Here is a 22,438-nt window from a genome sequence, read left to right as displayed (position 1 = left end):
TGGTCAAATGCCTATGAAATATAGTATTTAGGGAAATTCTAGCCCAGTATTGTTGCAAACATCCCTCTGATTCCAAATATGTCCTCCACCACCATCTCATCCCACCAGAGTGGTCCGATCCTTCCTTTGAAACTTAATCCTCTGTAAAAGTAAAGAGACCAGTAGTCTAACTAAAAAAAAGTCTCTCTGCTGTTAAAAAAAAAAAAGTACACAAATTTCCCCCAAAACATCCTTTGCCTGGATGAATGCCACCTTTAGTCATGCACAGCTGGCATTTGCTCACTAAAATACTCTGTTCATAAACAAGCCCCCTCTATCCTATTATCACCAGCATCTATTAATTTTCAAATTGTCCCTACCATGATAGAATTTCTATGTTATGTAACTTTTGGAAATTAACCATTCTAGTCAGTACCCAATTCATCCTGACATGATTTTTTTTTAATTCCTTAGAGAACTTCCAAAAGAACGAAGCTTTCCACTATGTTAAGCCAAAGAAAGTATGGGGAAATGGCTAATAAAGTAACAAGTAGACAACTGCTTAAAACCAATGTGCTATACCAATTAGAACATTTAAAACCAATGTCTTTTTTTTTTAACTCTCTACGGCTTTAGCAATTTGGATAAGTCTTAAAATACATGCATTCCATTATCACAATCTTAAAAATGTCCTACTTGATATAAGACCATTTTCCCAAATCCCAAGTTTCAGTTCGGGATGATGATATAGTTTGAGTGATGGGTTTCGGACCCAAGTACTTAATTAACACTACCTCTACCACCAAGGGCTTACCTGGTAGCTCAGCTGGTAAAGAATTCACATGCAATTCAGGAGACCCTGGTTCGATTCCTGGGTTGGGAAGATCCCCTAAAGAAGGATAGGCTGCCCACTTCAATATTTTTGGGTTTCCCTGGTGGCTCAGATGGTAAAGAATCAGCCTACAATGAGGGAGACCTGGGTTCAATCCTTGGGTTGGAAGATCCCCTGGAGGAGGGCATAGCAAACCACTCCAGTATTCTTGCTTGGAGAATCCCCATGGACAGAGGAGCCTGGCGGGCTGCAGTCTGTGAGGTCGCAAAGAGTCGGACACGACTGAATGACTAAGCACAGCACATAGCTACCACCAAGGCAGATGACAGTGCAAGCTATCATCTTTAGCCTCAACTCCTGCAACTGCTACTAGCAAGTCTCTCTGCTTCCATTCTTACTCCCCTATAGTCTATGCTCTACAATGCAGCTGCATCCTTCTAAAAAGGAAATAAGATCATGTCACTGCCCTGGTTTAAAAACTGACATCATACTCAGAAAAAAAGTTCAGAGTTCCACCATGGCTTATAAGGCTGCATGACGTGACCCTGCCACCCTCTCCCTTGGTCCACTCTAGACACACTGACCTTCCTGGTATTCTTTAAACAATCCGAGTGGAGTCCATGTCAGGGCTTCTGCTCTTCCCCAGGCCCAGTTTTTCAATTTACTTAGGTCTCTGCTCTGACATCTTTAGACAGTCCCTTCCTGACAACCCAATCTAATACAGCACCTCCCATCACTTTCTGTTTCCTTACACTGTTTTATTATCTTTCATAACTCTTGCTACTACCTAAAAGTATATATTTATTTATTGTATCTCTTCCACCAGACTGTAAACTCCTTTAAAACAGGACTGTGGACTTTTTTATCATTATATCTCCAGGACCCAGAAAAGTACTCAATACATAAGTACTTAGTAAGTACTTGAATGAATGATTCAAAGTATCTCTATCTGTAGAAGCATTGAGTATTTTAATTTCCTATAGATAGACTGTTTTGAACATTAAAGGAAATCATGTTATTTGAAATAACCAAGAGGAGCCTCAACAATTCAAGTTTCCATTTTTACCTTTTCTGAGTCTGACCTTGAAAACGGAATAAACCTTTGAATATGGAATAATGCAGGCAGTGTGGCTCATAACACTATTAGTGTAAATTTCACCTCAATTTCTAAAATTAACTATTTAAAAAAGACTTTGAACACAATGCTGCAAAGCAACTACAGCCAATAAAAATTAATTTAAAAAATAAATAAAAATTTTAAAAGGCTCTTCTGTCAGCATCAGGCAAATCCCCATAGTCTCTGTTCAGATCATACTCCTCTGCTCACCAGTCTCCCACTGAGGAAAGAGACTGTCAAAGCTCAGACTTCTAAGGATTACCATAAATATAAAGTCCTCCCTAACTTTGGCTACAAACTGGTCATTTCAGAAGATGTACTATTAGATGTCTATAATACCTGAATACTTAATTATCTTAATTGCTCACAGATGCCTTTAACTCGTCCATCTCTGTACAACATAAACCACGTTTCACTTGGCAACCATATAATATAATACACATGACTTAAAATCTATGACAAGTCCCTCTCCATCACTAAGCAGTAAATGGAAATTCAGCATTTGTTATTCTATTGCATATATAAGCACAGAGGCCAAAAGACAAAATCACAAACCAATGGAATTATGCCCATCCAAAATGAGCGTTTTCATTAATGTTCCTTGGCCAGAATAGTCTTCAGCTGCACAGAATGTTTTAAATAGCCTAATAAAAATAGGATACAGATACCCTTTTCTCTCTTAGTAAGCTGTATCTTTAATAACTTTTAAAGAAAATATATATGTGGGGAATAGGATTACATTTGCTGGTCATCTTTTATTTAAGTCACCCCAAATAGCCCAAAGAATAGGACTAGATAGAGCTTTGGTCAGTTTCCATGGTGACTGACAAAGAGCCCCATCACATTCCAGATAACATTCCAGCACAAATTTGAGAGCAAGGCTGTTCCAGGGTTTGGAGAAACCATATGTGTCTTATCTTATTCAGGAAAAATCTAAACACAGAGCAACCATATTCCCACGCAGGGCATGGAAACTGCTTCCCAAGATTACCTGAGTACTTTCTCTCTTTAATTTAAGAACGTTACATTGTTTAAAAGCCACAAGTGATAAACCAACCTGTCATTTATTGCTCTTAAAAAATCCTAGCTTGTTATCTGTCCTGACAGTGATAAAATCATCTTTTAAAGAAATAGCAGGATAGAGTTCTTCCTTCCAGCTCAGCTGAAAATCAGGTGGTTACTGTACTTTATCACTCACTCAAGCAGAACATGCTGCCTGCTCTCTTAAATGGCCATTTCAGACTTTTATAGACATACAAAGGAGACTTATGTCCTTTTGGAGGACAACAGAGAAAGACTTTCTGAAGAAGCTTCTTAAGAATAATAGCTAAAGAACTATTTAAAACAGCAATCCATTTTCTGTAAAATTCGTTGATGTGGTTAATTTGGCAAGGCATTTGAGAGATGAAGGAGGAAGTAAGGACAGTAAGAGGTTCAAGCTTATAATTATTTTGTCTTATTACACCAACAATAAATAAAGACTCTAAAAGTTTTTTTCGCTTTCATCTGAACGCTCATTGACCCATTTCTGCACAGCAGTGCTGACCCCAGCCCTTTCACACAGCGCAGCTGCCAAAAGCGAAGCATCACATGTTTCCGACCAAACAGAAATAGGCTGGAACAAAATCTGTAACGTGAACTTTTTCAAGGCCAAAACTGAAACTTTCAAATGCTTCAAACGAAAACAATACTGTTCTGGTTTCAACTTTATTCTCACAGGCTTTAATCTTATCAAAGCTTCTTTTAAATCTAATCCTTGTTCACTTCCCTAAATTCTGGCACACAATGATAATATTGCAAGTATAAGGTTTTTGGTTTTGTTGTATATGATTTAACTGAAATAAAATGTTGACACACAGAATGTAAACTCCCTAACTTCAAAGCTTCTCTGAGCATAACTCTCCCAAGACAAAAATGACTCCTTGGTAATTTTATAGACATTTTAGAAAGTCCAGTAACTCATTCAAATATTTAGAGAATTTGACCAAAGCAAAATTTGTTTTCAGTTGCCTAGCAAGCATTTACTGAGTATATAATAGGACAGGCAATAATGGCAGATGATTTAAGATATAGTCCCTGACCTTGTGAAAGTTATGGTCATTCTAATGGCAGGAGATAACCATATGAACCAATGAGAAAGAAGTGATATTGACATTATGTGAAGCCACTAAAAAGGCTTCAGAGAGGAAGGAGGTTTAGAAGAGGAAGAAAACTGCCAACATGAGACTTGAAGAATGAAAGGAACTGGGCAAACAAAACAAAGAAGACAGCTAATGCAAAGGAGAAGCTGAAGCAAAGTCAATCACAGAGTGGAAATTTAGGTAGACACAACCTTTAAGAAACTGCCTGCAGTGCAAGAGACCTGGGTTTGATTCCTGGGTCAGAAAGATCCCCTGGAGAGGGAAATGGCAAACCACTCCAGTATTCTTGCCTGGGAAATCCCACAGACAGAGAGCCTGGCGGGCTAGAGTCCATGGGATCGTGAGAGTCGGACACGACTTAGTGACTAAACCATCACCACCAACCTTTAAGAGCTAAATTAAGCAATTTGGACATAGACCTGTATGTAGTAAGAACTATCCTACAGTCAATGTAAGGAATCACTATTTAATTCAAGTGGGAGAGATAATAAAGACTAATTAAGAGGTTATCACTCACCTAGAGCCAGACATCCTGGAATGTGAAGTCAAGTGGGCCTTACAAAGCATCACTACGAACAAAGCCAGTGGAGGTGATGGAATTCCAGTTGAGCTATTTCAAATCCTGAAAGATGATGCTGTGAAAGTGCTGAACTCAATATGCCAGCAAATTTGGAAGATTCAGCACTAGCCACAGGACTAGAAAAGGTCAGTTTTCATTCCAATCCCAAAGAAAGGCAATGCCAAAGAATGCTCAAACTACCACACAGTTGCACTCATCTCACACACTAGTAAAGTAATGCTCAAAATCCTCCAAGCCAGGCTTCAGCAATACATGAACCGTGAACTTCCAGATGTTCAAGCTGATTTTAGAAAAGGCAGAGGAACCAGAGATCAAATTGCCAACATCTGCTGGATCATGGAAAAAGCAAAAGAGTTCCAGAAAAACATCTATTTCTGCTTTATTGACTATGCCAAAGCCTTTGACTGTGTGGATCACAATAAACTGTGGAAAATTGTGAAAGAGATGGGAATACCAGACCACCTGATCTGCCTCTTGAGAAACCTATATGCAGGTCAGGAAGCAATAGTTAGAACTGGACATGGAACAACAGACTGGTTCCAAATAGGAAAAGGAGTCCGTCAAGGCTGTATATTGTCATCCTGCTTATTTAACTTATATGCAGAGTACATCATGAGAAACGCTGGACTGGAAGAAGCACAAGCTGGAATCAAGATTGCCGGGAGAAATATCAATAACCTCAGATATGCAGATGACACCACCCTTATAGCAGAAAGTGAAGAGGAACTCAAAAGCCTCTTGATGAAGGTGAAAGAGGAGAGTGAAAAAGTTGGCTTAAAGCTCAACATTCAGAAAACAAAGATCATGGCATCCAGTCCCATCACTTCATGGGAAATAGATGGGGAAACAGTGGAAACAGTGTCAGACTTTATTTTTGGGGTCTCCAAAATCACTGCAGATGGTGACTGCAGCCATGAAATTAAAAGACGCTTACTCCTTAGAAGGAAAGTTATGACCAACCTAGATAGCATATTCAAAAGCAGAAACACTACTTTGCCAACAAAGGTCTGTCTAGTCAAGCCTATGGTTTTTCCAGTAGTCATGTATGGATGTGAGAGTTGGACTGTGAAGAAAGCTGAGCACCAAAGAATTGATGCTTTTGAACTGTGGTGTTGGAGAAGACTCTTGAGAGTCCCCTGGACTGCAAGGAGATCCAACCAGTCCATTCTGAAGGAGATCAGCCCTGGGATTTCTTTGGAAGGAATGATGCTAAAGCTGAAACTCCAATACTTTGGCCACCTCATGTTAAGAGTTGACTCACTGGAAAAGACTCTGATGCTGGGAGGGATTGGGGGCAGGAGGAGAAGGGGACGACAGAGGATGAGATGGCTGGATGGCATCACCGACTTGATGGACATGAGTTTGAGTGAACTCTGGGAGTTGGTGATGGACAGGGAGGCCTGGCATACTGGGATTCATGGGGTCGCAAAGAGTCGGACACAACTGAGTGACTGAACTGAACTGAACTGAAGAGGTTATGAAAACTCCTAAGTGAAAGGTAATAAAAGTCTTACATATGTTCATGATAATGGAGAAAAGGAGATACTTCCAAATTTAAAAAGGCCAGCACTTAGTAACAGATATATAAAAGTGGAGTGGGATTGAAGAAACTAAAGACAAGATAATATCAAGGTTTCTAAATTAGGACACCAATAGATGTGGTGTGATATTTTTAAAACATGGCCACATATTTACTAGTACCCCTCCCATTATGAAGTGAGGTCTATGCCTCCTCCCCCTTGAATCCGGGAAGCACATGAGTACTTCAGAACCAGAACCCGGCCTGATGACCAAGACTAGATCACAAAAGGCCATACATCTTCCTCCTCATTCAGTGGGGCATTAACTCTCAAAGCTCTGAGCAGTCACATAAGAAGTCCAACTGCACTGAGGCTGCCATGCTGCGATTAAGCCCATGTGATATGGAAAAGCCAGGTAAAGGTACTCCAATCAACAATTCCAGCTAAGCTCAGCCTTCAAATCATCCCGGTCTAAGGACCAAGCATATGAATGAAGAGTCCCAGATCATTTCTGTCCCCAGCCATTTGAATCTTCCCTGGTGAAGCCCCAAATGTTGTAGAACAAAGTCAAGCCATCCCACCTATGCTTTAGCCAGATTTGTGTCCCATAGAAACCGTGAGCAAAATAAAATAGTTGTTGCTTTATATGACCAAGCTTAGGGTGGTTTGTTACACATCAATAGATAACTGACATGAGTAATGGTAGCATATAAGTGATTTATCAAAGAATACAGGAACAGAAGGTTCAGGAGAGGAAGAAAATTACGGAGTTCCATTCCAATGATTAAAATCTGACAGATCTGTAGAACACCAAATGGAGATGCTGAACAAACTACTGAAAATAAAGCTCTGGATTTTTAAAAAGAGACAGATGACAAAGAAGCAGTATATAAAGACAAAGGGAAGGCATGTTAAGTATAAGGGAGAAAAATGTTAAAAAATAGGAATGGAGCAATATGAAAAGTTAGAGAGGAAACCGAAAGGGTTGGAGAAAGAGAAGAATCAAGATAGAGTGATAAAAAAGCCAAACAAATAAAGATTCTCTAACACGTCAGCCACTGTGGTCAGCAGTATCAAATATAGCAGGGTATCAAGTAGAATCAAGCAATTTGGACAGAGCATATATATTTGGCAGATAGTTGATAACTACAAGAGGAAATTCAACAGCATAGTAATAAGTCAAATTACAGAAGTCGAGAAGCAAACGAGAATTGGGTAAACTGATACAGCAAGTGTAGACAACTCTCTCAAGTATGGCTGTAACCAGAAAGTCGGAGGGGGCAGAAGCTTGAGGGGACCCAGGGGCTAACGAAGATCTGCTGATTCATTCACTCACCCAACAAATACACATTCATACTTTTCGATGTGTATGAGTGAGATGAGGAGCTCTCTAGACCACGGGGAAAGAATGAGTAAAGATAAACTGAAGATAACAAAAGGAATGTATAAGTCAAATCCTTTTAGAAAAGGCAGCAAATGGAGGATCAAGAGTCCAGGTAGAAGTATCGGGTCTGAAATCTCTTTCCCTGAGGAAGGAGAGGAACGTAATCATGATGATCACAGGAAGATACAAATGATACAGGGAGAGGACAGTAAACAAGTTACCAAGGAAAAGTCCATTTTTCAAATTGAATAGGAGGCAAGATCACATGCTAGGGGTTGAGAGAGTCATTTCCTACGCAGGTTGATAAGAAGTCCAGGGGTCCCCAAGGAGAGAGGGGTCTGGAATTCTCAAGGAGGAAGAAAGGACAAACTTTTTTTTTCCTCTACATTCCTTAAGATCATTTAACAATAATGTATCCTGCCTGAGGACAGTCTCTGGATTAAACCTTCTGGCTAATTCTGTTATCTTAAAATGTAAATTATGGGAGCAGGTCTGGTGAGGAAAATCCCATGGGCAGAGGAGCCTGGTGGGCTGCAGTCCATGGGGTTGCTGAGAGTCAGACATGACTGAGTGACTTTACTTTCACTCTTCACTTCCATGTATTGGAGGAGGACATGGCAACCCACTCCAGTGTTCTTGGCTGGAGAATCCCAGGGACGGAGGAGCCTGGTGGGTTGCCATCTATGGGGTCGCAGAGAGTCGCACACAACTGAAGTGACTTAGCAGCAGACATTCTTTGGATTCACTGGAGAGTATGTGACTCCACTGCTAACACTAGGAAGTGTGTACTCTTTCTACCCTCTTCTGATGTCTATGTCAGAATCTTTCTCTATCTCCTTTATACTTTAATAAAACTTTATTACACAAAAGCTCTGAGCGATCAAGCCTCGTCTCTGGCCCTGGATTGAATTCTTCTCCTCCAGAGGCTAAGGATCCTGACGTCTTTGCGTGGTTCAACAACAACCTTTCAGGGTGAAGAAACGTGGAATGTGATAGACAGATTGAAAATGGGAAATATTTGGAAGAGCATTTGTGGCAAATGAGAAGAGAAGTAGACCAGAGACAAGTCAAAAATCATCTAGTCACACAGAGATCCTGGCTCCAACTGAAATAACAATCTCCCAAACAGGCACTCAGGCTGTAAATTAACTAAGATGAGGACAGCGGTAGGGCTTTTTCAGCTCTGAATTCCCATGTCAAGCATAGAACCTAGGAGATGACAGGCCCTCAACAAATGTTTTTATAAAAGAATGAATGAACAAACCTATATATGAAGGAATAAGACAAAAGTACTCTGCTGTGCTTAGTCACTCAGTTGTGTCCAACTCTTTGGGACCCCATGCAGTGCAGCCCACCAGGCTCCTCTGTCCATGGGGATTCTCCAGGCATCAATACTAGAGTGGGTTGCCATGCCCTCCTCCAGTGGATCTTCTCAATCCAGGGATCGAACAGGTATCCCGCATTGCAGGTAGATTCTTTACCAGCTGAGCTACCAGGGAAGTCCAAGACAAAAGTGCTTCACTGGAAATCTATTCATTCTTTTCATTGATTATAAACTGATAATCCCCTATGAATGTAATACGTATGAATATGTGTAGTGATCACAATTATCAAATATTTGTAAGAAAGTCATTATAAATTTATTTATAACTACTAAAATAAATCCATTTCTTATCCTAAAACAAATTCTTAGTTTTAATTAAGATTTTTGCTCTAGTTACATATATATCTTGAGTCTCTCCTCAGTAAATGTCAAAATGTGTGAGTTCAAATTCACTTAAAAAAACACTCTTCTTACCAAGAATTACTTTTGAATTGAAGAACAAAAAGGAGGGAAAATGATTTTGCAATTGTTCCTTCCAGATCTCTTGTCTGAGTTTCCTCTCCAGCTTTAAAATATCTATACTTTGAACACGAATAGTGCACCCTTCCTCCAAAATGGCTAACCATTAACAAAACAAAATATTTTTATAAGAAATGTGTATGTTGTATATACTACCAAGCAATGATTAAAAAAAAAATTAATAGGTTGCTTTAATATACTGTAATTTCTTTACAAGACTGGCATTAAAGAGAAGATAATTCCCAATATGAGCTAAGTAGTATACATCAGGATTTCCTATGAACTGTGAAAAACAGAGTTTCATTCATATTTAATCCAAATTCACATTATAACTAATATTATAGTTAATGTGTCCAGGCTGGAATTTAGAATACTAGAACAGCTAATGCTCTTATTGGCATTTACTATATGCCAGACCATGGGGTTGCAAAGAGTCAGAGGCGACTGCATGGCAACAACAATGTGCCAGACACTGTGCTGAGTGCTATATATGTATTATCTCCTTTAATACTCACAGCCTTAAGAGGTAGGTACAGGCAAAAGTTATACAGGCTGCAAGAGGCAGAGCCAGAATCAAGCCCAGGTCTATTTGCCACCAAAAAGCTGGATTGTTAACTGCTATACACATAACTATTAATGAAGAAAATCATCGTGTTTTAAGTGGCAGTACATATCATGTTCTGTTTCCAAGATCAATGAACTTTTCAAAAACCAAAACCTAAATCTCAAACTAAAACTTCCCAGTTTTTCCAACATAATCACAGAACTTCAAAGACTTAAGACAATCTTAATTATGTTTAAGAGGCTCTCATAATAATTTTGTGAAATAGAGAAGTACATCTGCAAAGAGTAAGTGTGAAGACATTATGTAATCATGGGAAAAAAATAAATATTTTGAGATAAACATCAATGGAAAAAAAATAACCAAAGAAACACAAACTCTTTGAAGATTATACTGCTTCCTTTTCCATCTTTCAGTCCAATTAAAATTCTACTTAATGATTCATTGTAGCAATGGAAAATAAGTAAAAACTTAAAATAAGATTTTGTTAATAGTCAATTAAGTAAAATGCATATCAATTTTTGAGACATTACTTGCAAAAAAATTTTATTTAGCTACAATACTAAAAAGTAATTTAAAGCTTACTGTGTATCAGTGCTAAGCACTTCACATTATCCCATTTAGATTTCAATTTCATTTGCTCAGGGGGAAAGGGGCATAATTTAGCATTCAACAAATCATAGATAGCTTATCCAACACTTAGAACCTACATATGTGAAACATATTAGTATATATATTCACAACCACTCTTCACTTAACGTGTTCCATTGTCATTACCAACATTTACCAAGAGCCTTCTATACACCATCACTGGACTAGAGACTGAGAATTTAAAAAAAGGGAATAAGGCCAAGATCCTTGGCCCAAAAAGGTTCCTAAACTAGCATGGAAATTAAACAAGGAAACAGACCTCTCAAATAATATGGGAAGTACTAGTCCTGTCCTCAAAGCATCATAGCAGAGAAAATAAACAGCTGAAATCACCTCATGAAAGATCCATAATAAAGGTCTGAAAAAGATATGGCATTAAGGAATGAAATGAGAAGACATACTCCAGAAAGCTTTGAGTGGTAGAAGCAGCAGGAACAGGTATCTGATTTGGAGGTGGGAGGGAACCACATGACTGTCACAGGACAAAGACAATTACAAGAAAGAAGAGTTTGGTTTTATACATGTTGAGCCTGAATGTTTGTAAAGCACTCAAGTGGGCATCTACAGTAGGTGAGGCAGCCAGGTCTGGCACCCAGGAGAGATATCTAGGCTGCTGATGCATTTAGAATCCAGGGCACATGGGTAGTTACTGGGGTAGTGGGAAGAAATGAGATTACTGGACAGTATAAAGTGAGAAGAGAGCCAAGTAGAATGACGGAGCACACTATCATTTAAGAATCAGGAAAAGAATAGAATGCAGCCCACTAAGCCACAAGCCCTCCCATCCCACACCACTCCTCAAAAAACAATGCAAAACAAAACTTTGCACTTATATACTATGAAACCCATCTATATACACTTGATTCATCCATGTAGCAAACATTTGTTGTCTATTTCCTAAGTCAATAGCCAAGAATGAAGACAACACAGTTCTGAATCATAAGAATCTAGCTATCATAGGAGTAGTATAACAAATAGGCTAAGGGCACAGGATCTAGGCTGGCCTTCAAACCTGGCTCTGCCGTTTACTTCCTGGGTGAGCTTGGGCAAAATACTTAGCCTCCAGCTGCTTCTGCTTCTTATGTACAACAGGGATCATAACAGTATCTATTCCCATATGGTTGCTATGAAGAATAAATGAATTAAGAAACATATAATGAGGAACAGTGCTTGACATATAACAAATGTTCGATAAATGTTATTTTTATTATTTGCTATATAAAATTACCAGAATGGTTACATGGGTACATAATAGTAACAATAAATAGTGCTACTGGATTTCACAAGATGGAAGAAAGACCCTCACTGGGAGTGAGCTCAGGGAGCACGTCACTAAGTACCTCTCAGGGCAGGCTAGCTCACACAGTGCCTCAGTGTGCATCAGAATGCAGTCTGCGGTGCACATGCAGAGGAGGATACCCTGGATGTCTGTCATCACTCAATGCCCTTGAGAAGTACTCTAGGGCCACGATATAACCAGCTCAAGCCATGCATCGCAGCCTGGAGGAGAGGACCTATTAAGCTGAAGAAAATGTAGAGACACTCCAGTAGAAAATAGAAGAAACACTGTAAGCTATTAAGAACCTAATATAGGCAAGCCCAAACTGGCAACAGCAAGTAACCCAGATTTGCCAGAGCACAGGGACTGTTTAGAAGAGCTGAAGATAAACCCAGAAAGGTGGATGGGAGCCAGATTATAGAAGATCTTGAAACTCACCAAAGGCATTCAGGAGTGACTCTGAGCAGGGTGAAATGGAGTTCCAATGGTGCTCAAGTAAGAATAATCTGGCATTATGTACTGAATGGATTTGTGCTTGGGCAGGTAAGACGTGCTTGCAGCAGTCTCCTAGTCTGCGAGGCCCTTAAAGGCAGGGGCTGTATTTCATGCATTTCTATATTCTCCAAAGTAGCAAAGTTCTTGGGGAAGCGTAGGCACTCTGTAACTGTTTGAGGTATACATGAATGAATGAGCCAAAAAAAAGTAATATGAGGCTTAATTAGAGTGGGAACAATGAAAAGAGAAAGATACATACTGGAAAAATATTGCAGAGACAAGGACATTTGCTGGCTGATGAAATGTGACAAGGATAGGGCAAAATCAATAAAGACTGTAAAACTGATAAATACTAATTGTACTGCATTATAGGTTTCTGTGAAAGGCAAATATAATTATGTTCACAAAAATGCTCTATGAAAAAAAGACGGCTTTTCTCTGAAATAAAAGCTAGTTGTCTTGGACAGAAACACTACTATATTTGACCTTGAACACAGGTCATCATTTTAAGACATTTATCTTCCTCTTGTCTTCACTAGATTATAAAACCTTTAAGAGTGCACAGCGTGCCTACTCTGAAACAAACTACGATAAAACCTTATTAAGTGTTGCTTTGAGCACACTTTGTCCCACTCACAGAAGAAACAATTACTGAACTGAAACAATTACCATCACCAAAATACACACACACATACACAAAGAGACATATATACACTTACGTAATTATATATACACACACAAAACAGTTTTGTTAATGCAGTCTTAGTAGGCATATTTACTTTTCTTTATATACCCATACTCATTGTGTCTGACAGTGAGTGTTAGAGGTGCTCACTAAATGTCTGTTGAACTAAAATGAACTGAAGTGAACTGATTTAGGAATATCACAGAGCTTATCAATGGTTTCTGGTGACCTTTACCTTCCCCTCTCCAGTTTCAGTGCTTCTCTGTTCACTAAATTTACCCTGTAGAAGAATGAGATCCATAATAAAAGTGGTTAAGAAGATAGAAAAAAGAAAGACTAAAATATATGATTGGTAATATGTATAATCAGTGTTGTGCCAGAAAATGTTTAACAATGGCCCAGGGTGAGCTGGGAAGTCTAATTTTCAGTATTTGTCTATTTTCATTAATTAAATACTCCCACCATGGCCTATTTTGAGCTAACAACAGGATATCAACTGGAAAATTCTTAAAAATTTAACAGTTCTCACAACTAGCACGAGCCAGCTCCAATATACCACAGGAGTGAATATTTAAATGCATGGTACACGTGACAGGATCCCAGATTCTGCCCTGTAACACTACCTGCCACCTCCCCAAAGCAAAGTACAAAAGGCAAAGAAAAGGCAGGGAAAATTCACACCCTATTCCTGTAAGGCTTTTATTTCCAGCTATAAAGTAGTCTTCTTTTGAACTGGCATATGATCCAGCTCAGAAGTTTTCTTTTGCCTTGGCCAGTGACAACCAAACTTTTTTGACCACGTACCCCACTCGGTGAAAAATGTTCAGGTATACAACCTCAATACATGTTAATACATCTGTTGACTTTATTAGAGCCACTATACTAATTTACTATAAATTATAAAGTGTATACAAAAAACATAAATTTTAAAAGATAAAAATTCATACAACATAAAGAAAAATTCCACATTCCAATGACTATCTTACATATCCCCTGGGGTTTATATAACCCTGTTTAGAGATTATTAAGACCAACATTGTAAGTAAAATGAATAACTTCCTGGACCTGTTTCCTCTAAGCCAACAAACAAGCCTTATTAGATCTTCCTACTGCCATGCTGAAAAAGGGCAACCCAAAGAAGAAAGGAGAAAACGGTTAGCAAGGTCTTGGGCAAAGCTGGCTTAAAGGGTAAGCGGGTCAGAGACCCCTCTTACAACACAAACTCCATGGAATTAAGACTCCATGGGAATGAACCACTAGATCAGCTCCAAAGACACCATCACGCCTGGAGATTTTAAGCCCCAAAGCAACATACCCTAGTACCATTCCCCAGTAAATGTCCCTGGACGTAAGCCATCTATATCAGCTCAGGCAATGAGAAGGCCTCGGAGCAATCTTGAGTTTTCCCTATAGACCAAATATGTCCTTGAAATAAACGCAATATTACTAAAATCTTAAGTTGGGGAATACAGATTATAAGACTATGCCAGATATATATAAATCATATATTTATATATGATCTATCTTCTTTTCTATATGCAGTTAGTCCTCCGGCAGATCACAGTTTAAGTCAAACTTGTTGCTCCCAAATCAAAAACACTGTTAATCAAGCTATATACAATGAATCTTTCTTAAATACATGCAAACTAATTAACTAGGACAAGACAGTAACCAACTATAAAATACTGCATTATGTCTGATTATCTTTGAGTTCCACAGCACGCTGCTCAAATTTCCTGACTTTCTTTTCTCTAAGTTCTATACTAACATTGCTAAAGAAAAAAAATCAAGAAATGAAAAAAAAAAAAAAAAAAAACTCAACAGAATACTGAAGCCCTGCCTAAGGAAGATTCTACAACGTCTTTAAAGACACTTAAGGATACTAAAATGCTTTCTGAAAAAGTGGCCCAGAGAAAAACATTGCTTTTCCTTTCTTGCGGCCAATTTCCCTGTCATACATCTAGACCATTAAAGACGAAGCTGCTCTCATGCCTGAAGGAGGGGGTGGGGGTGGGGGTGGGGTGAAGCAAACAGAAAAACAGAAATTTCGGAGCTACCATCTCACCAAACTAGCAACATCTAGGACTTCTCTGGTTGTGTGCTGGATAAAAACCCACTTTCCAATGCAGGGGACATGTTTTGATCCCTGGTCTGGGAAAATTTCACAGGCTGTCGGGCAACTAAGCCCACGCACCACAACTACTGAAGCCTGCCACGCTCTGGGGCCCTCGAGCCGCAACTGGTAACCCTGTCTGCTGCAGCTACTGAAGCCCGTGGGCCTAGAGGCAGCGAGATGCCTGTGCACCACAAAGAGTGGTGCTCACTGTAACTAGAGAAAGCCCGTGAGCAGCAACTAACACCCAGCACAACCAAAATAAATGAATGAAAATAAATAATAAATTTTTTTAAAAACTAGCAACATCTGACATGAAGGAATCAATCCCTTTTAACTATTTTTTTCATCCTTAGATCGTTTATTACATGGTTACTTCACATTATCTTATGACTCAAAGCTTTGGCTGAAATAATATCCAAATTAAAAGATCCCCACACCTATGAATTTACTTACCTTCCTATCCACTGAACTTTTCCTGTTTCCTCCCTAATTTAAGAAAGATGGGGTCCTTTCTTCAAGGTAACTAAGTGCTTTAATAAAAAGTATTCTTTAAAAAGTAGTACTGGATTTTATTTCAATAAAGTTGCCTAACCATACACGAGTATCTCTCTTCTATTCCAAATTCACATTGAAACCAAACAAACAAACAAAAAAAGCTTAAAACTAAATTAAAAATAATCACACAAGAAAACAAAAAAGAATGCATTAGCAATTTAGAGTTCTAAAAAATTCTAGATGCATGGCTCAACCTTTGCTGCTGCTGAGTCACTTCAGCCGTGTTCGACTCTATGCGACCCCATAGACGGCAGCCCACCAGGCTCCCCAGTCCCTGGGATTCTCCAGGCAAGAACACTGGAGTGGTTTGCCATTTCCTTCTCCAATGCATGAAAGGGAAAAGTGAAAGTGAAGTCGCTCAGTCACGTCCAACCCTCAACGACCCCACGGACTGCAGCCTTCCAGGCTCCTCCATCCATGGGATTTTCCAGGCAAGAGTACTGGAGTGGGGTGCCATTGCCTTCTCCGTGGCTCAACCTTTAGCATGCATCAAAATCACCTAGAGGGCTGGTTAAAACACAGACTGTAGGATTCCTCCTTGAGGGTTTCTGATGCAGTAGATCTGGGGCTCAAGATTTTATGTGTTTAACAAGTTCCCAGGTATTTGATGCTCATTCTGCTGGTCAGAGGACCACATTATAAGAACCACCATGCTAAATAAATAGAGATCATTAAAAGGAAGCTTTTTTATTAATTCTAATTAGCATCCTCGGAGAGACTCAAACTAATGGTACAACCATTTTTTTAAGTGATCAGGAAAAGCAACTGCAAAATAGGCAAACAGTGCTGAAAAACTAGAAAAAATATAATTTCCAAATTAAAAATAAAAAGGGCTAAATAACAACCACAACCTAATATAGCGGTGTGAAAAATAGCATAAGACATCTTCCAAAACACAGAGCAAAAGACAAAGAGATGGAAAATATGAGAGAAAAATTAACAAGCATAAACAATCAATATCTACCTAATAGATTTCTGGAGAAAGAACAAGCACATCACAAAAAGTAATCAATGAGGAAATTTTCCCTAAGCTGAAAAAGACTCAAGCCTTGTACTGCTTGCCCAATTTCCAAACAGGTAAAAAAAAATGTAATGCCAACAACCATATCTGTGATATTTCTAAATTTAAAAGACATAAAGGAAACTCATAAAAGCCTCAAGGGGAAAAACACAGGTTATTACAAAGCAGTATGAATCAAACTATCACCAGACATCTTATTAGCATGCTAGAAGAAAATGGAAAGCTGTTTTCAAGGTTCAGAGAGCAAATTATCGTGAACCTGGAATTCTACATCTAGTCAAACTAGCAAATATGAAGGTAAAATAAAGACACTTTTGGAAATTTAAGGACTTAAGAAAACTGACTTCCTGTATCAGTTTCCTACTTTTACTGTAAAAAATTATCACAGAAATTCAAATGGGTTTCAATGAGCTAGAATTCAGGTACTGACACGATTACATACCTTTGGGAGGCTCTAAGGACAAAAAAACATTTCTTGCCTTCTCTAACTTCTAGAGGCTACCTGAATTCCTTGACCAGCAATCCCCTTTCATTTTCATCACCATTATTAAATGTAACCAGTACTTATGGCAGATTTTTTAGCCCCTTAAAGACATGCAAATAACTAGAGCTACAATATACAGCCCCTGATAAGAGTAAATGAAAAACATCAGTATGCTCTAAATCATTGACTTAAAAATGTTAATAAATTAGTAGTTCTATTAATAAATACCTACCGAATCATTCGCTGCTAGAGCAAGTGCAAGGTTCACTGTAAGAAACAAAGAAGTAATTAAATTTAGTAACTTTCCTTCTACCAGAATTTATTTTGCCTTTTAATATTTTCAATGTAATAACCAAAGCAAGTAAAATTTTAATATAAATCCTTTATTAAAAAAATAAACAAGGACATGGAGAGACTATAGAAAGTAAAAAAGACAAAAAGGAAAGTAACATTTCAGCATAAGCAACAGATGCCTGCCTCAAAACTTTAAATAATCCATTTATCATATGTTACAACTGTGTTTAAATAATCCATTAAATGTTTTAATCATATTAATGTATATATCATTCAATTATTTTCAAAAAATACTTTGCAGAAAAATTACTTTTTAATAAATAAAAATGGAGCTGATCCTACTGTTTTTTAAACATAAATGCAGGTAATACAGGAATTCCAAACACTCTAACTCACAAATACCCACATAACTGAAAGCTTGGACCAGTGAGGAAAGGGAAGGGAAAAAGGGAAAAAGGTAAGACAATGAAACATTTTCCCAAAAGTGCCTATTAATAGTGAATCTCAGACATAAACAGGGAAAGCAGTAGGCCCCAAAACCACTGTTAACCCAGCAAGAGAGATACGCTACATCTGAGATGAGAAAGAGGTCCAAAAAGAATATATTCCCAAACTGATAAACAGACCCTCATACTGTGGATGATAATTCCTTACCGGACAATGTTACAGATGATGCCAATACTGTTTCTTTTGAAGTATTTAAGAACATAAACTCTCAAGGCAGACCTGGTTCAAACCCCAGGGTCACCACTCTGTCTTTTACAATCTTGAGTATTTTTACCCCCAAGTATGTTTCCTCCTCAATAAAATGAGGTCCTATTTCATAACTGTTGTGAGAATCAAATCAAATTCTAAGTGTAAAGTCCTCAGACTAGGGAATGGCACTTGATAATTCATTATTAAATCATTATTAATGTTTAATGTTTGATTTAATCATTAAATCATAAATTATAAAATAATTCTGAATTTCAGGTATACTGTAGGTTAAACATAATCCAACTTTGAGGCAGAGTAATTCATTTCAATGTGAGGGTCTTTCTCCATTTACACAATAGAATCTAAGAGCATGTTTGCATTAATCAAAGGTCCTCATTCTAATCCAAAATATTTCTAGCACATATTCAGATGGGAAATATTTTGAGACAGTTTGGAATTGGAATAAATATGTATAAGGGAAAGAAATATAATGCCAACAGAGTTACATAGAAATAATCTATTTCTAAAGCAGAGAGAGCAGTTATGAAAAAGTATAGATCAATTATTTGAGATAGATGGTATGATGCTAACAAAGATGAAAACAAGGAAGGGATGCTTACTAAAGCACACGTATGTCACACACTCAACATTTTCTCATATATTTTCCTGTCTAAATGCTGCCACAGCCCATAGCATTAGATGATCTTAGAACCTAAAACAATAAATAAATTTGCTTTAAACAAGTGCTAGCCTACAGATTTGACAAATTATATTGCACAAAACCCAAAGAACTTATGGCTATTATCATGAAAATGCCTTCCATCTTTAACCAAACCAAGTAAACACAGAGCTTGCAAAAGGATTCACACCACTGAAAACAGGTATTTTTTTTTTTGAAACCTTAATTTTCAAAACACAAGTAGAGGTGGATTCTAGAACTGAAAACTAAGAGCTTCCAAATTTTACAAACAAAATATCAAACAGATAGATTGTACGTCCCTAGGAAAGAAAGCAAGAGTGTGTAGGATACAGCATAAATTCATTAAGAACAATCACTAACCATTTTAAATAATAATATGGTATCTATCAAATAGTAATAGTAGGAATCTATCATAACTACAATTCTTGTTAAATCTTAATTTCTTCAAAATATCTGAAAAACTCTTCCACAATACATTCAGGTCAAAATGGGGGGAAAAAACTAAGCTAATAACACTATATAGTTGGATCTATAGCTGGTTATACAACTACAGAACTGCTGTATCCAGGAATTACCAAATATGGCTTTGAGTCAAGACACAGGATCTCTAGTGAAAGTCACAGAACTCTGTACCTGGCCCTTTTTATTTCAAAATGTCATTGGTTTCAATGGAATTAAGTGATTTTAAGGTACATATATGCCCCGAGTTTAGATTAATATCTGAGGAAAAAAAACTTTACAGATCTTAGGGAGGAGGTGCAAGATGGAGTAGGGAATTAAGAGGTTCAAACTACTATTATAAAATCAATAAGCTATAAGGATATACTATACAACACAGGGATTAGATCCAGTATTTTTTAATAACCATAAATGGAATATAACCTTTAAAAATTGTGAACTATGCTGTATACCTGGAATTTACATAATACTGTACATCAGCTACACTTCAATTTGAAAAAATGCAGAAATATGAGTCAAAAGCTGAAAAAAAAAATACATGATATATACAAGATCTTAATAGTAAGGAACTATGTCAAAACTAACAAAATGAAATACAATAAGGATAGTTATTTTTTTAATCAACTGCAAAAAGGATAGATTGGAAAAAGATCTGAATTAAGCCATTCCTATTAAAATGACTGAAAATTTTAAGTGATGCAACAAAACTTGAGAGATTTATGACTTCAAATTAATAATACAAGTTGCCTCTGTTGAACTGGAAGGAGGGGAGCTACCTTTTTACATTATTATACTGAAAGTTTTTTTAGAAATAAAAAGTTTCTTTTGAAAAAAATTGGGAATACCTGTTCATTAGTCCTGGATGGTACCTCTTACATTTCTAGTGGGACTTCTTTTATGGGTTCCGAAAGCAGCATTTCAGTCACAATGAAATCTATAATCAATTTGAAAACTCCACCAAAAAAAAAATCCTCTGTTCCAGTATATTAATATAAAGATCTAAAGATTAAATGTTTTAAATAATTAAAAGATTTTCAAATATTAGATCTATTTTGACTTTATAAATGCTGGAAAACTGTTATGGTTAAATGAAAATAGGTCACAATAATGTAAACAATCTCATTGCAACTACTTAGCTCAATGCACACTGAAAAAGATTAGAAAAGAACGCAAATAAAACAAATAAATTTAGTATTAAAAAACAGAAATAAATTTAATATTAAACTTACTAAATGTTTTAAAAATAATAACAATCAAATGTTGAGTACTTACTATGTAGGAGACAGGGGGCTAAGTGGTTAACTTGTTTAATTTGCATGACCACCCTATGAAAAAGATTATCATCATTGTCACTTTACAGTTAAGTAAACTGAAGATCAGAGAACTTCTCTGGTGGCTCAGACGGTAAAGCGTGTGTCTACCATGCGGGAGACCGGGGTTCGAGCCGCGGGTTGGGAAGATCCCCTGGAGGAGGAAATGGCAATCCACTCCAGTACTTTGCCTGGAAAATCCCATGGACGGGGGAGCCTAGTAGGCTACAGTCTATGGGGTCGCAAAGAGTCGGACACGACTGAGCGACTTCACTTTCAAACTGCAGATGTGATGGGCAACCTGACTACCTTTTCCTCGGTCAAGGAGTCAAAGACCTGGCAACATATCTAGTTCTGCCTAACTCCAAAATCTAAGCCCTCAGTCTCTACCAACTCCTCATACTAAGGAACCAGCTATTAGAAACTTCACAAACACTTTTTCAAGAACAAAACTACAACTTTAATATTGTGCACTTGCCAGTTGGCCTAAAGTTCTACTCAAAATGAGAATATCCTATAATACCTGCTGTAGTAGACTTTCCAACTCCACCCTTTCCAGAAGCCACAACTATAACTTGTTTAACACCTTCTATCGGTTTCTGCTTTGGAAGTCCTCGAGACATGATTTGTGATCTTCTTTGTTTTAGGGTCTCACTCTCAGCGCCAGAGAACTTGAGAAGAAGAAGAAAAAACAGTTTTAAAATAAGCTATCTCCATTATTACGCGGTTAAACAATGAGGTATTTGCGACTAACAGGGCTTTCTTTTCTACTTTAATTCTGCTCATCTCCATTAGTTAGGTCTTTAGTGTTATTTACAAATAGGTGTTGATAAAAACTGCAGAGACACATTGTTTAAGTTGGAATTTATTTACCAGGCGTTAAAAAATAGCAAGTAAACAATCTCCCTCTTTACGGAGCTAAATCCCCCACGTGTTTTCCTTCTCTTTAACCTATTTTCTAAATAAACACTAAGAAAGCATGTGCAAGCCACACATCCATGTTCTAACCGTCTATTTCACATCCCTCTATGCCTCGCCCTGGTCCTCCTGGGGGCCTGCCTGGAAAGTGGGCACATCCAGACAACTGGGGTCTCACTGAGCAGGGGAGGGGGCCCAAGAGGGACTGAAGTGAGTTCTTGGCAAGAGGCAATTGCAGAACACCTGCAGGGAACCTGCAGCCCTGGCGCCCCAGCATCTCCGACCCGCCCGCCTCCACCTGCCCTGCAGCAACACGGACCTGGCGCCGACAAATCACTAGTCGGCTTCCCCCAAGTGGGACACGGACCCCGCCGCAGCCCCGAAGCGACACTCCACCAAACACCAGCAAACGCCGCCAAACCCCCATGGCGCGGAATACTGTCTGAAGCCCAATCCGGAAACCGTCGCGTCTGGCGCGGGGTGATGACGTCCCGTAGCAACGCTCCGCTTCCATTCCCTAGAGATTAGCCTCTGAGTTTGTTTAGCCCAGGAACGTAACTTGTCGTGGTCTCATCTGTAGCCAGGTACAAACATTTTGTAGCCTTTTACCAAACGTCTGTGAAATATTTTCACGTATATACTCTAATTTGCTCCTCACAGAAGTTCTGGAGTAAGTAGGAGACTCAATACGATTCTCTTTTCGTAGATAAGAAAACTGAGATTTAGAAAGTTTAGAAAACTGACCCGACTAAGAAGTAGGGAGTGGTGGAAGTTAAAAATGACTCCAGGTGTTCTCACAGCGCAGAATATAGTCACT

General features: G+C 38.2%; 1 protein-coding gene across 6 annotated transcripts in view; it reads right to left on the bottom strand.

Annotated features, from left to right (window-relative positions):
• Window positions 1-22,077, bottom strand: part of NUBPL (NUBP iron-sulfur cluster assembly factor, mitochondrial) — a 446,167-nt gene extending 424,090 nt beyond the window's left edge. For 4 of the 6 annotated variants that reach the window (XM_024981927.2, XM_024981928.2, XM_010817164.4 and 1 more), the window contains exons 1-3: window positions 21,941-22,077; window positions 21,227-21,374; window positions 17,477-17,511 (exon numbers count right to left, since the gene is read on the bottom strand). In XM_024981927.2, coding sequence (XP_024837695.1) covers window positions 17,477-17,511; window positions 21,227-21,374; window positions 21,941-22,048 — 291 coding nt within the window. In that variant the 5' untranslated portion in view covers window positions 22,049-22,077. Of the gene's footprint in view, window positions 1-17,476; window positions 17,512-20,665; window positions 20,719-21,226; window positions 21,375-21,940 lie in introns of those variants that run through there. The other 2 variants (NM_001193042.1, XM_059879161.1) reach the window with 2 other exon arrangements.
• Window positions 22,078-22,438: the final 361 nt, after the last annotated feature.

Source organism: Bos taurus, chromosome 21, assembly GCF_002263795.3.
Source record: "Bos taurus isolate L1 Dominette 01449 registration number 42190680 breed Hereford chromosome 21, ARS-UCD2.0, whole genome shotgun sequence".
Lineage (NCBI taxonomy): Eukaryota > Metazoa > Chordata > Mammalia > Artiodactyla > Bovidae > Bos > Bos taurus.
This window is presented reverse-complemented; position numbering and strand designations above follow the sequence as displayed.